A 14,872-nucleotide genomic window follows, 5' to 3' on the forward strand; every position below is an offset into this window, starting at 1 on the left:
GGCCCAGCAGATACAGTCTTTTGTAAGGCTTGGCACAGTGCTTTAGTGGGCCAGGGCTGCCCAGAATACAAAAGCTAGTCACATGATGTCCTTGGTCCCCTCTCTCCCTGCTCTCCTTATTGGTCGGCTTTCATAGCTGAATGCAATCTCTCTCTCTCTCTTGCTCTCGCTCTCTGTATTTTGTTACTAACTAGGAGACTCTCCGAGCTCTCCTGCTGGACTCTGAGCCCCTTGGGTTTAGTGATGATTATCTTGCTGTCCTAGTATGTAGCTTGGCAGTTGGCACAGAAATGTTTCTCTGTAATGTTTGCTGATTGAGAAGGGAGGTGTGGGAGGACGTGAGCACTCTTTCCTCTCTCTGTCCAAGTGTAACCTCAGGGTGACAACGCCTTCCTCCACTTGCTTGCATGAGTAATAGGGCCAGCCTGCTGCCTCACAGGGGCAAAGCTTTTCCTGCATGTCTGTTCAAAAACTGTTACTTCAAAACTTATTTATTTATTTTCATTACTTCAAAACTTATTTATTTATTTTCATTGTATTTGAAAGGCAAAGGGAGACAGTCAGATCTCCTATCTGTAATTCATTATCCAAATGCCGACAACAGCCAAGGCTGGGCCAGGCTGAAGCCAGGAGCTTGGAACCCAATCTGGATCTCCCACGTGGGTGCCGGGGAGCCAACTGCTTGAGTCCTCACTGCTGCCTTCCAGGATCCATATTAGCAGGAAGCTGGGATCCAGGATCCAAACTCAGGCTCTCTGATAAGGGATGTGGTATCCCAAGCAGCGACTTAACTGCTGTGGCCAAATGTCCACTCCTGTCCAAAAGTTATGAATAGAATGCTTTATTATTTGGACAAAATTCTCAAAAACTGCTCTTGTAACTAAGTAAAAAAGGAATCGAGCAAAGGATGCAATGAAGAGGCTTGAAGCCTCGCTTGGAAAGGTTCCAATGAGCAGGCCTTGAAGGGTCCCTCGGTTTCCCTGACGGTGGAATGTGGGCCTTTTTGGCCATTTGGAGTTGAGACACCTTAAGGATCACCTGGACCAAACTCCTATTTTTGTAGAGGGCAGTATCAGTGGATTATTGCATGAACCGGGTTTGGAGCAGTACAGGCACACTGGATCTCAGGCCACAACATTCTGTTGCTTTGTACTGTGTTCCCAGGAAAGGCCAAGGAAATTTGAAACAGTAGACTTCACCCTCCCTGGCACTTCTTCACCTGGTCCATTTTAATCATGAGCCACCAGGTCTGAGGGCACAGAGAGAGACACCAGGGAAGGTGGTGTGTGTGGGCGCATTGGGCGGTGACGGTGACAGTCAGGTGTGAGAAGAGGAAGTCGTGGGAGGTAGGGGATGAGGGAAGAAGGGCTTGATGGACTTGCCAGAGGGCACTTCGAAAAGTTCTTGCAAAATGGAATTAAAAGCTTAGTTCAGTTGGGTGCAAAAAAATTTCAAAACCCAGGCATTGTGGTATGTGGGCCACCCTTTGCAGTCTTGTGGTCCTGCTTTGGATTGAAGGCACTAGTGGCTGCTGTCAGGTGCCCCCAGAGCAATCCTTGAGTTGGCCATGGACTCTTATTCAGGGTCATCCAAACTTATTTCCTCTCTCATTTATTTGTAGGGACCTCTGTTGCAAACACCAAAGCCTGCCAGTGTGATAGCTACCCAGAGAGGGGCCATTAATGGAAAGTATCCTTTTCAGGGCTGGTGCATCAAGAAAAAAAAAAACAACAACAACAACAACTACCCCAAGTGGGAGCAGCAGAGTTGAATAGAACTAAGACAAATCTGTGCATCTGAGTGGCGCTGCATTTCTCCTATGAAGGAAAGGAAGAGGCAGCTTGGCAAGCACTTCCTTTTCATTACCAAGTTTTAATTTTTTAAAAAATTATTTATTACTGCCGGCGCCGCGGCTCACTAGGCTAATCCTCCGCCTAGTGGCGCCGGCACACCGGGTTCTAGTCCCGGTCGGGGCGCCGGATTCTGTCCCGGTTGCCCCTCTTCCAGGCCAGCTCTCTGCTGTGGCCAGGGAGTGCAGTGGAGGATGGCCCAGGTGCTTGGGCCCTGCACCCCATGGCAGACCAGGATAAGTACCTGGCTCCTGGCTCCTGCCATCGGATCAGCGCGGTGCACCGGCCGCAGCGCACCGGCCGTGGTGGCCATTGGAGGGTGAACCAACGGCAAAGGAAGACCTTTCTCTCTGTCTCTCTCTCTCACTGTCCACTCTGCCTGTCAAAAAAAAAATTATTTATTAGAAACTCTAATAAATTTATCAGAGAGTAAAACTCTGGTTTACTCCCCAAATGCTTGCAGTGGCTGGGTAGGGCTAGGGCTGAAGCCAGGAGCCCAATCCCTGGTTACTGGTCCTGTTTGGCAAGGACCTAACTACTTGGGCCAACAGTACTCTCTTCCAGGCTTTGCACTGGTGGGGAGCTGGAGTCAGGAGCCAGAGCTGGGATGCGAAACCAGGCATCCTGACGTGGCAAGTGGGCATCTTAACCACTGGACTAAATGCCTGCTCCTTATTACCGAGACTTAAAATGTGCCCTTGGGTGCAGATGTCCCAGCTGAGTGAACCAGTGTCAATAGAAGCCCCCCCGGGTGCAGCGCCTACTGGCATCATGTGCGTTTCTGTGAGTGCTACTTCAGAGAAAGCCCTGCAGCTTGTTCTTGGGCAGTCTGGCTCTGCTGTATTGGTTGTGGGATGTGTGTAGCGAACCATTCTCTGGGTGTGTGTGTTGAATAGGACCAGTGTGCATTTACTCAGGGTTCCCACCCACAAGGGACCCAGCTTACACTGCTCATTGCCAAACCTAGTATTTGGGGAGAGGAAAGACTAGATGACATTAGGGAGAAGTTAGAATTATAGCCTATTACATCACACACATTTTTATTGATATTTGGGATGGACAAGAAGTAGTCTAATAAAGTGTTTCTTGCTGGGACCTCTGAGGATGCGCCTCGATGAATAGGCAGGATTGACTTGTGCTCCACGTCATCCATTGGGTGGGCATGAGTGCCACCAGGTGCTGGAAACTGTTGACACCACCACAAATAAATTATTTGTTAATTTGCTTGTCACCCTTTCATCATAGGGAGCATGTGCAGTTCAGCCTGGGCTTGGTCTAAGAGATCAGGAATTTCCTGAGGATGAGTGAGAGAGGCCTGGGGAAGGTGGGTGTCACCCCACGTGGAGTGTGGGTTCCCACAGAAGCGTGACGGGTCACTCGGTCCTGTGGGCTATGCTTATGGGAAAATGGACCTTGTGTTTCGATGATTTTCTATGTAATTTTAAGTGTCTGCTGTTTGCATGGTCATTGTTCCTATAACAACCAGGATAGTGTTTTTTTCTCTTTATTTTATTTGGAGAGAGAGAGAGAGAGAGAGAGAGAGAGAGAGAGAGATATCCCATTTGCTGGTTCACTCCCCAAATGGCTGCAACCATTGGGGTTGGCCCAGGCCTAAGCCAGGAGCCAGGAACTCCATTTGGGTCTCCCACATTGTGTGGCAGGCCAAAGTACTTGGGCCATCTTATGCTTCTTTCCCTGGCACATTAGCCTGGAAATGGGGCAGCCGGGAACCGTTTGTGCACACTGGCTTAACCTGCTGTGCCACAACTCTGACCCACAACCAGGACGGTTTACGGTTGTGCAATGGCTGATTCTTCACCAGGCCTGTTCTTCTCTTCCTTCCCCTCCTCTTCCTCTGTCATCATCTCCATCATCATTTATTTATTTTTAGAAAGAAGAGAGAGGAAGAGAGAGTGCTTCCATCCACAAGTTGACTTCTCAGATGATCACAGTGGCTGGCTAGGGCTGGCCTGGGGGCTGTGTGCTTGGTCCGGGTCTCCGCTGTGGGTGGTAGGAACTCAACCAGTTGAGCCATCACCACTGCCCCTGAACATACACATTAGTGGGATGCTGGAGTTGGGAGCCGACCTGGGTATTGAACACAGTCGCTCTGCTGTGGGAGGCGGGGGTCTTAACCACTAGGCTAAATGCCCATTCCAGTGTCTTCCATGTTTCCTGTCCGCCCTTAGTGTTCTCTCACTAGTGATGTCGTGCCACTTGGTAGCTTTCATTTGGGGCCCTTCATCTTTTTCTGAGAAGCCTTTCTTTTCCTGCTCTGCGTTTCTCATTTCTCTCGGTGCCTAATTGCGCCTTTATTACGTGGTTGGAAGTCTTCGAGGTTGTGTCCAGCCTCAGGGACAGATGCTGACTTTGCCGGCATCACTCCCTGTCCAGTCTCTTCTTGCCCAACTTCTTTCCTCTTTAAAGTGTTCAATCTGAGAACATAATAGCTTTTCGTCTCCTTGAACCAGCCCTCATGCACATCTTTAATACTGTTTGTGTGATTTCTGGGAATCTATTTGAAGTCTTTCTGGTGTTTCCTGATCCCACCCCTCTTCCCCCATCAAAGGAATAGACTTTTTTTTTCCTCTTCCCTTTTCTCATAATAGCCTGACCATACTGGCCTTTTTCTAATTTACTTGAATGAAGAGAGAATTTTGACCATCTGACTTCATAAATTTCTGAATTTGAACAGCTTTAATGAAGAGGATTTTCAGAGCAGATGCAGGGATGAAGCAGAGAGAGCAAGGAGGTCGTGGAGGTAACAAACAGAAGGGGAGTTAGGGAGCGTGATGCAGATTTCCATGAAACAGACTGGGGAGCTGGGTCTGCAGCATGGACATGGCCTGGCTGAGATGGCGCTGCTTGACTGCGGCCTTGCCAGTCAGACCTGGGGCTCTGTGCTGGGTCCACATTCAAGCGGGATAAAAAGCATGCAAGACTTCCGAGAGCTTAGCTTCCTCACTAGGACTCCTGGGTAGGGTTACACCCCTTTGTGTGGCCCTACAGACTAAGTATTAGTGCTCATAATTATGGCTTCCAAGTTCAAGTTTGAATTAGGAGATTTAAAAAATGAGAAAGTGTAGTGTATTTTAGATAGATATTCAGAAACAACTGGTATAAAAAATTTTTTTAAGATTTATTTATTTAAAAGAGCTACAGAAGAAAAGAGATCTTCCATGCACAGGTTCACTCCCCAGATGGCTACAACAGCCAGAGCTGAGCCAGGCAGAGGCCAGGAACCAGGAGCTTCATCTGGGTCTCCCATGTGGGTACAAGGGCCCAAGGATTTGGGCCATCTTCTGCTGTTTTCCCCAGGCCATTAGCAGGAAGCTGGATTGGAAATGGAGCAGCTGGAATGTGAACCAATGTCTTTACGGTTGCTGGCATCACAGGTGGTGGCTTTACCTTCTGTGCCACAATGCTGGCCCCTATGTTAGGTTTTAAGTTAAGCTTCAGACATTTGGATGGATGATTTATGAAAAATACTTTAAAAAGTTATTTTTAACAATTTATTTGAATGGCAGAGTGACAGACACACAGAGAGACAGAGATGGAGAGAGATCTTCCATTCTCTGGTTCACTCTTTAAATGGCTGGGCTGGCCAGGCTGAAGCCAGTAACCAGGAACTCCATCCTGGTCTTCCACATGGGTAGCAGGGGCCCAAGTATTTGTGCTATCATTCACTGCATCCTCAAGTGCATTAGTAGGGAGCTGGATCGGAAGTGGAGCTGCTGAAACTTGAACCTTCACTCAGTACGGGGTGCTGTCATTGCAAGTGGTGACTAAACTCACTGTGCCACAGTTCTGGTCCCCAAAATGCTTTCCTCCCCAGTGCAGACTTCTGCATGCTCCCGAGGCCTTCTGTACTTCTCCAGGTATTTTCCCTTTGTATGGGGGAGTCAGACAAATGGAAAACACCTCATTTCCTGAATGACCCGGAAAGGGTGTGTTGCCCTGCGGGAGTGTGTTCAGGTATGTAGGTGGCGCTTCAGCGTGTTTCCAGTCACCACTGCTTTAGAATTTGAGTTGAGTCTTATCATTGTTAAGTTGTTCTTTGGTTCTTACCCATAGAGCTGACTTCCCTTAAGGGGATTGTAGGTTTCTGAGAAGAGGAGTCCACTCCCTGCGGTATTGTGCAGTGCTCCTTGGAGAGGAGCCCAGATGCTGGAGCAGACACACTCCCGAATCTTGGTTCTTGAACATGAACTTGTTCAAGTGACTTAATCATGAGCTTGTTAACGCACCTGAAGTGGTCATAAAAATTCATGTCTCAGAGTTGTTGGGATATGTAAATTGCCTAATACCACACCTTCTGTTGAGGGGGAAAAAATCCTTCTGTGGCTTTGAATCTCCTCCACAGCAGGTGGATCCAGAAGGGACTAGACTTTCTCCAGTCCTGTGCCTGCACTGTATGAGGGTATAGCAAAAAATTTTGAAATTGTGTCTTCAGCAAGCTCATGTAAAATGGGTTTGGTGAAAAACCATGCATGGCTCACCAAATGGCTTTGCACCAAAATGAACTTGTCTTTTAATTCCATGTTTCCGTGAACTTTTTGGAGTCCCCTTATGCGACTGAGAATGTGGAGCCAGAGATGTTAATGGTCTTGCTGAAGCTCACACAGCGGCTCGGTGGTTATGACCTGTTATGATCCAGGCCTCTCAAGGTGACTGCCTCCCAGCATAGCGCTCTTGTCTCTCTATCCCTCGGAGGTGTTCACATAGCTGGGGTCACCCAGTGCTCAGAAAAGCTCCTATTTTCACTTTAATCAAGCACAAGACTCAACAACAGGAACCTTGCGCCAACTGCAGTTACATGATCGTAACAAATGCCTTTTGCATCTTACAGCAGAGTTTTGAAGGAAATAAGTGGTATGGTTCTGAATAGGTTTCCAGAGATGAAAGAAAAGGGGAAAAAAAAACCCAAGTCTGGGAGTACTGTACAGTAACTCTAACTTGCGTTATTACTCAGCTCTCAAGTATCCGAATGTATTCAGGGGGCTGCTTGTTCATACAGTTGCTTCTTATTTGCCACTGGGGTGAGACTTGAAAGAGAGCATCAATTCTTGAGTCTGCTTTTGTTTAACAGCCCATTCCATGTCTGACCACAGAACAGACACTGTTTGCCGTGGGGTGGTGAATTTCCCGTTTCAAGAGCAGGGAGTAGATGGCCCTTCATGGGAGTTTAATTATACAGAGGAGTGGGGAAAAAGCCAAATTTGTTACTTTGGGGCATGTGGGAATCTTTCAGAATTTTTCTTAGATGCTGAGCGGCTGAAGGATCTCTCTGCTGCAGCTGCATTCTTTTTGGTGGGTACTTAAAACGCGTTCTTGAATCTTCTTTTGTGTGAGAGGATGTCAAAAAGTTTGTGGAAAATAGAATTTTTAAAAGGCAAGTTTATTTTGATGCAGAAATTTTTTTTTTGAAATTCATGATGATTTCCTTATGATAAGCATTTTCCACGAACTTCTTAAAAGATCCCATGTAAATACATGTTAAATGACATGAAATGCAGACTGGAAAATGACCCTCCTAGAGGAATGGTGATCAAAATAGTATGTTCGTTGTCTTGTGTTCCTTTCCCATGAAACAGGTGTGGCCAACTTCATACTGTTGAAGAATGAGCTGAGCTTTGGGGGCAGGTGTTCAACATAGTCGTTAAGATACTGCTTGGGATGCCCGCATCCCACAGAGTGCCTTGAGTTCAAGGTCGAGCTCTGCTCCGGATTCCAGCTTCTTGGAGGCAGCAGATGATGGCTTAAGTACGAGGGTCCCCGCCACCCCGTGGGAGATCTGGGTTGGGAGATCCTGGCTTTGCCCGGCCTAGTCCTAGCTGTTGCAGGCACCACTGGATGGAAGATCTCTCTCTCTTTCGAATAAAATGAAAACAAATAAAATTTCAAAAAACTAAAGGAGAGCTGAGGTTTGGAGACCCACTGTTTGCTCCGCACTTCTGCAAGCCACAGATGAGAGCTCCTGAGTTCTCAGCTGCCTTGCACCCTCTCCAGGAGGTTCCGACAGGCCGTGTAACTTTATCTTCCTGTGCCTGTCTTTCTGATGAGGTCAGTAAGCCTTGCTTCACTCACGTCGCCCTACGTGAGGCAGCAGGAACCCAAGATGAGATGCTGACTGTAAAGTATTTCCTGGAAGAAATGAGCTGCAGATAGAAATCAGTCTTGCAATTAGAAGATCAACTCCCAGAAAACAGCCTGCTTGTCTCCGAAGTCACCTGTTTCCCCAAACACTTCCTCTTGTTCCCTGGTGAAAGTGTGAGTCTCAGTATGGCGGCTGAAGGTCTGGCCCTGCCCAGAGAGGAGAGGGGGGCTGTGGGCTGCCCACTTCCCTGCAGGTGTGGCCCCACAGAGGGCTGGGGTCGCTAACAAAGAATCAAGGTCAGGAGACGGCTGAGAACTAGCATGGTGTCAAGTCCAGTGATTAACACTTGGATAGGTAGATCCACCCTGGCCTGGCCAGAGAAAGTACAATGAGGACGTCTGTGAGAGGCAGACAGGCGTCCTCGAAGCTTCTCTCTGAACTGCTGTGAGGAGCTCAGGCTGGGGAGGGGAACTTTTTCCAGTCCTGGTTCCTTGCTAATTGCATTTTTTTCTAGACCCCTGGCCTTTCCCACACTGCCCCTGACCATCTCCCCCCGCTGCATCCAGAGCAAACTGTGTTGTGGTGTCTCCTGGCTCACCCACGTGGCCCAGCTCATTGTTTTCCTGTATTGATTTGTGATCACAGGCTGAGTACACAGAAGGACATGTGGGAGCTGTGTCTCCCTGGGGTGGACATTGGGCCACTGGTTTGGATGCTTGCATTCATCAGAGTGCCTAGATTGGAGTCTTGGCTCTTCTCTTTGTTCCAGTTTCCTGCTTATGTGCACCATGGGAGATGGGGGGTGATGGCCTGAATGCCAGGGTTCCTGCCACCCAGCTGGGAGACCTGGGTTGAGTTCTACTCCAGGCTTTGGTTTCAGCCAGGGGCTGTTGCCAGCACTTGGAGAGTGAACCAGTATATGGGCATGCTCTCATAGTCTCTCTCTCTCCCTCCCCCTCCCTCCCCCTCCTTCCCTCCCTCCCTCCCCTCTCCCCTCTCATAAACATTTTTTTAAGTGAGTTTTCTCTGTGGGCGGCTTTGTGTGTTTGTGCCCGAGTCCCTGCCGCAGGGTTGAAGGACCCCTGGTTGATTGGACCCCTGGTGCCTTTCATAGCTGCTGTCTCCTCCCTTTGGCTCATGATCTAGGAGATTTGAAATATCCCTGTCGTGAGTGCCCGTGACTAGTGCACTGTGCTGTTGAGACCCGTGATTCTTCTGACTCACGGGCCTTGAGTGACACCAGTGGCCCGTGGTGGTTGGGGACATCTGTTCAGGGACCACTCTGACTTGGCGCCCTTGAGTCTGGTCTTTGTACTCAATGAGGTGCACCTGCTAGAGAGTGGCCACTTGGGAATCAGATCTGAGGAAGCGATTCCCCAGCGTGGGTAAATCTCTTCTCCCCGACTTTGAGGCGTGAGTGACCTGATTTGGCTGAGCGCAGCTCCCGTCCCCTGGCAGGCCGCCAGCTCCTTGTTTGACTTTGTGCCGTTTGCTCCTTCCCTTAGTCTGCTGACTCTGATACTTCAGGATGAGATGCAAGGAGGGAAAGTTGGAAAGCACTCGTTGGAAAGGTAAGAGCGTTTTCCCTCCGAAACAGGCTGCCGTTCTCAATGCTGTGTTGGACTTTCTTGAACCTCTCAGGCTCTGGGCTACTGGCTGGACTGTGTGTTAGGAGTTGAGGGTGCACTTCTCTACCTGCAGAAGTCAGCTGTAGGTCAGACCCCACTTTGGAACACGATGGCGTCTGGGGAGAATGTTGGCGAGCGCAGCCCCGCTGGAGTGATGATCCTCTCGTCTTTTCAGCATGCTGTAAGGCATCTTTAACTTCCATCCAGACGGGCAGGGACATGGGCAAGGGGACCCAGGTGTTAGGTTACGTCCCAAGTAGGGCACCTAGCGGTACATCCATCTCACAGGCTTCCACTCTTCCTGGCACCTTGACATTACTGAGCTGCCTGCCCTTAGAAAATGAACATGGAGCCCTGACATTGACAGCAGCGTATTTGTTTATCATCTCCAGGTGCATGGCAGTGTGCTTTGCTGGGAAATATGTGGAACAAGGCCTCAGAGAGGGAGAAAAAAAGCCTTAAAAATGCAAGGAGGAAAGATGGGCATTTGGTACAGTGGTTAAGACACTGCTTGGGACACCTGTCTCCCACAGCAGAGTGCCTGAGTTCAAGTCCTAACTCCGCTATCCTTTCCAGCTTCCTGCTACCTGAGAAGCAGCAGGTGATGGCTTAGGTATTTGGGTCCCTACCACCCATATAGGAGACTTGAATTGAGTTCCAGGCTCTTGGCTTTGACTTGGCCCAGCCCCTAGCTGTTGTGGGTATTTGGGGAGTGAACCAGCAAATGAAAAATCTGTGTCTCTGTTTCTCTGCCTTTCAAATAAATGAAGGTAAATTGGAAAGAATTTCTAAATGCAAGGAGGAAGAGAGGTTGAGAGCCAGGCAGACCCCACCAAAGGCCTTGTTTGCAGCAAAGGAGGAAGTGACTGAGCTGATGGCACAGGCCACTGTTAACATCATCTGGCTCTTCTGAGAGTTTGTTTGTTTGCAAACTTGGTCAGATGGCCCAAGAAGGCTTCTGTTGAGTAGGGGGTAGTGCCTAAGTGTGCTTTTGTGGTTAGCCATGGTGTTGAACAGTCTGAGTGGAGGAAAAGGTGGGCTGGGCACATTTTCATTTCAGCTGTGGTCTTCAGAGTTTACTGTGGAGGAGGTGTGAGTGGGTGAGAACATTGTCCTCTTGCCTCTTGGTTGGTTGATATCTAGGTTAGAGGTGAATGTGAGTTCACAACACAGCCTGTTTCTTATTTGGGTGCCTTTGACGATGACCTGCAGAACCTGGTGTGGGCAAACCTAGGTACCTTATCTTGATGCACACATTTCTGATCTGCTAAGTCAGCACGTGGATGGCTGGAAAGACTTCGCAGCTCTTGATCCCGAATGGGTGTCTGTTTGTTGTTAGGTCTCATATTCTGTGGGTTTTTCTCCCTTTGTCTTTTTGGGACTTCTTGTGAGATCTTTGTTGGCAAGGTGCTGCTACTTTGGGGATGTTCTGGCTGCGTTCCGTGCAGGTGGGCACACACTGATCCAGCAGGCTGCGTATCGGCCGGTTTGCTGTGCTTGGCGCTTCGGGGGCTTTTGTGAGACCTTTTTCCAGAAGGGACCCCTCTCAGTGAGCCCAAGTGTCCCCAGCGCACAAATTTCAGACTTTGGGGGAAAGTCACAGTTTCAGGTTCACTCTTGGTCTGCATTGAAAGATTTTTCCACACACTAACACCTAGAATGTGGATTCTTTGGGTCAGAGAGATGTTGCTAGGCAAGGTCACTGAAGGCTCAAACGTACGAACCACCACTGCAGGTTAGAACTGGTGTGTTCTGGGGAGAACAGTGAGAAGGGAGCTGACACAGTGCCTTCATGTGCTATTTTTAGCTCCAGTCATGTCTGTGTGGTGTGACTTGTGCTTTCTTAGACATCATTCTGCTTTCCTTCCAAGGGTTTTTTTTTTTTTTTCCTGGTGACTGTTTGCTTGCTCTGTGCACACACACACATTGCATGCTCATGGGATCATAAATTACAGAAATCGTGGCATAATCTGTTTCCTAGCATATAGAGGAAAAGACTGCAGAAAATGCAGCCTTGTTATAGCAAAGAAACCTTTACATATAGATGTAAAATATGTCTCCTTGGAGGATTGGCTTTGTGATGGGTTATAAACGGATTGTTAAGCAGCAATGTGAGGGGCTGTTAACAAGCTGTTTCTGAGAGCGTCTCCTTGGGCTGGCCTGGAAAGGTAATGTGGACGTATTGCTGCTCTGGAAGACTTTGCCTGTGGTGTTTATATGTTGGGAGTTGGTGAGTGTGTGTGTGTGTCTTCAGTGCTGAATGAACTGAGGAGATCATTTAGAGTGTTGTTTATTTTCTCCTCTGCGAGTGTCTGCATTCTAAACTGGGTGATGTTTTGCTTTATTTTTTTCAGCTGGCTTAGATGAAGAGGCATTTGGTCAGCCGCAGGGTATAAATCAACCAAAGTTCAGAAAGCTTCAGTGTGTTTATGATAATAGCCACTTTCAGGATTTATGCTGTAGAATACCTGCGTGGATAGGTAAACCACGTCCCCACCAGCAAACTAGCATTTGGGGTTCCAAGTTCAGCAATGCAGGGTTACCATGAGGCGTCTAATCTTGTTTGAACTTCTTTTCACATTCAGGTGACAGAGCTGAAAATCACTCCCTGCCAGTTTCTGCTCCTTTGGATTTTCGTGGAAGAGAACTCTTTCTTGTTACTAGGATGCCATGCCTCGCCTGTGTTAGCAGCTGCTGTGTTATAAAACAGGTGTCTCATGTAATCCTCTGACGGGATCAGTTTGCTGGCCTGGCAAAGCCTTATTATCATTGTTGTATTTGTGTCTTTTGTCCCACAGAAGTCAGATACTGCCAAGAGGGTTGATGAGCAGGATTAACGTGAAACGACATGGCAGCTCTTCTTGGTGGAGGTTTCTGTTACCAAAAATCTGCCCAAGAGTTATGTCGTAAAGACAGGGCTAAATAAAACCTCAGGATACAGATGCCAGGGAGGGACCATCAAAATTAGGATCATAAAGGAACAGTTCTGCCAGGTCACCTCCCTGTGATTTTTCAAAGGCCAGCTTAAAGCCAAGGTCACCAAAGAAGCCATCCAGGGCTAAGGGTAGCAAATGATGACCGTTCTCTCATCCGTGGCACTCTGGTCTGTTATTGGTGCTTTTTAAATTTTGTAAAATATATTTTCATTTTCTATTTGAAAGACACACACACACACACACACACATACACAGGGAGAGGGGAGAGGGGAGAGGGAGACGGAGACGGAGCGCAATAGAGAGAGAAGCAGAAATCTTCCATTAACTGATTTACTCCTTTAATTCCCCCAATAACCAAGACTGGGCCAGGCTGAAGCCAGGAGCCTGGAACTCATTCCAGGTCTCTCCTGTGTGTAGCAGGAAGCCAAGTACTTGAACCTTCATCTGTTGCCCCCCAGGGTGTGCATCAGCAAGAAGCTGATTTGGAAACAGAGTAGCCAGTACTTCACCCAGGCACTCTGCAAGGGATACCGGCCTCCCAACTCCCAAGTGGTGACCTAAGCACTGTGCCAGATGCCTCTGCACTATTGCTTCTTAACACTCAATCTGGTGCAGGCTGACCTTCTTTTTCTACCCTAATTGTTGCTGCTTTCTCTTTGACCCCACATTTGTCAGTTGCTTCTAGCTGTAGGGTCTTCCTACCCCTGTTCCGTCCTCTTCAGTCCATCCTAGAGTGATTCTTTGCAAATAAAATGATTCTTTGGGAGCTGGTGTTGTGGTGTATTGGTGTAGGTTAAGCAGCTGCCTGTGACGCCAGCATCCCATATGGCCACTAGTTTGTGTCCCAGCTGCTCCATTTCTGATCCAGCTCCCTGCTAATGTGCCTGGGACAGCAGTGGAAAATGGTCCAAGTGCTTGGGCCCCTGCACCCACATGGGAGACCTAGAAGAAGTGCCTGGTTCATGGCTTCAGTCTGGCCCAGTTCTGGCTGTTGCTGCCATTTGGGGAGTGAACCAGCAGATGGAAGATAGCTGTCTCTCTTTCTCTCTCTCTCTGTAAATCTGCCTTTCAGATAAAATAAATACATCTTAAAAAAAACAGATTGCAATTACAAATTTGATATTTGATTATATCCCTGCAACCCAGCTCCTCCTCATGACCTCCAAACCCCTTTGCAGTCTGCTTTGCTAGTGACAGCTCCCACCTCCCTTGCCATGTTATACTCCAACCTATAAGTACCTACTCTTGTCCCAGGCCTCACGCTGAACTTTCACGCCTGGAATCTTCCCCTGATCCTCTATCTGTATGGCAGCCAGCTCATCATCGGAAGCCCATTTCTTAAGCCTTCCCTGTGGCTGCCAGGCACGATGTCCTTGGCACAGCCCGTTGAACATGCACGCCTCTGTTCTTGACCGTGATCCCTTCGCAGTGTCGTTGCTCGTCATCCTTACTAGAGTGAAAGCCCACTGAGGCCAGGAATCCATGGAGTCATATTTTCTTTGCCTGGCACAGTATATGCTGGTTGAAAGGAATTTTTAAAATCGGCAAGTACTTATTAAGCTTCTATCAGTTTGGTGGGCTTAGTGGATGCCTGGCTCTGTGATAAATAACACAAATTCCTGGCACAGTTGAAATCTTGGGCACATAACTTTGGAAGACAGAGGAAGAAAGAATGGTAGGGACCTTTTTTTTTTTTTTAAGTCATGCTATAACCACATGGCAGAGCCAGCACTACCTCTCCTAGTACCTCTGGTGCTCCTGTGAGGTTCATGTGTTCAGCATTCACCTACACACAAGGCACCTGCTCAGCTTTCTCTCCTGGGTGTCCATCTTTCAGGAGAGGAATGTAGACAACTGGAAAAAAAACTTGAGAGCTTTGAGGTAGGATGTGCTGGGACAGCCCCACGTGAATGAACTTTGCACCCAGATCATCCGCTGGCGTGGCCCAGGATGTCTCCGGGATCTGGGGACGGAGCTGATGGCTGTTTGCTATAGCTGTGTGTAGGCTGGCCATAGCTGGCTGTGACACTCTGGAAACAGCGGCCATCACCCATGGGAGGGGCTCCAGTTGGCCTCCCTCCTCCTTGCCGTACTAGCTCACGGGCAGAGATAACCTGACAGAGCGGCGCAGCTTTCGGAGCCTTCTGTGAAGTCTGGGATTGCCTTTCTAGGAAAAGGGAGGAAGGTGGCCCTTTCGTGGGGTCAGCTCTGCTCACCCTCCTCCTCCAGCTCCCGTGGATTCTCATTTGCAAGTATCTGAGATGAAGATCTCTTTTTGCAGCTCTTATTTTCCTACCACTGTGTTGCTTGGGGGCACTGCTGCATGACTGGGACCGCAACTCAAAGTCACATCTTCCAGAC

At 48.5% G+C, this 14,872-nt stretch overlaps 1 protein-coding gene across 7 annotated transcripts in view; it reads left to right on the forward strand.

Moving 5' to 3' along the window:
- Nucleotides 1-14,872, forward strand: part of ETV6 (ETS variant transcription factor 6) — a 271,165-nt gene that overhangs the window by 3,220 nt on the left and 253,073 nt on the right. The window contains exon 2 of one of the 7 annotated variants that reach the window (XM_051850767.2): nt 9,453-9,518. The exons of the other annotated variants lie outside the window; for them this stretch is intronic. Coding sequence (XP_051706727.1) covers nt 9,481-9,518 — 38 coding nt within the window. The 5' untranslated portion in view covers nt 9,453-9,480. The remainder of the gene's footprint in view (nt 1-9,452; nt 9,519-14,872) is intronic. 7 annotated transcript variants of the gene reach the window in all.

Source organism: Oryctolagus cuniculus, chromosome 9 (genome assembly GCF_964237555.1).
Source record: "Oryctolagus cuniculus chromosome 9, mOryCun1.1, whole genome shotgun sequence".
In the NCBI taxonomy this organism is placed as follows: Eukaryota; Metazoa; Chordata; class Mammalia; order Lagomorpha; family Leporidae; genus Oryctolagus; species Oryctolagus cuniculus.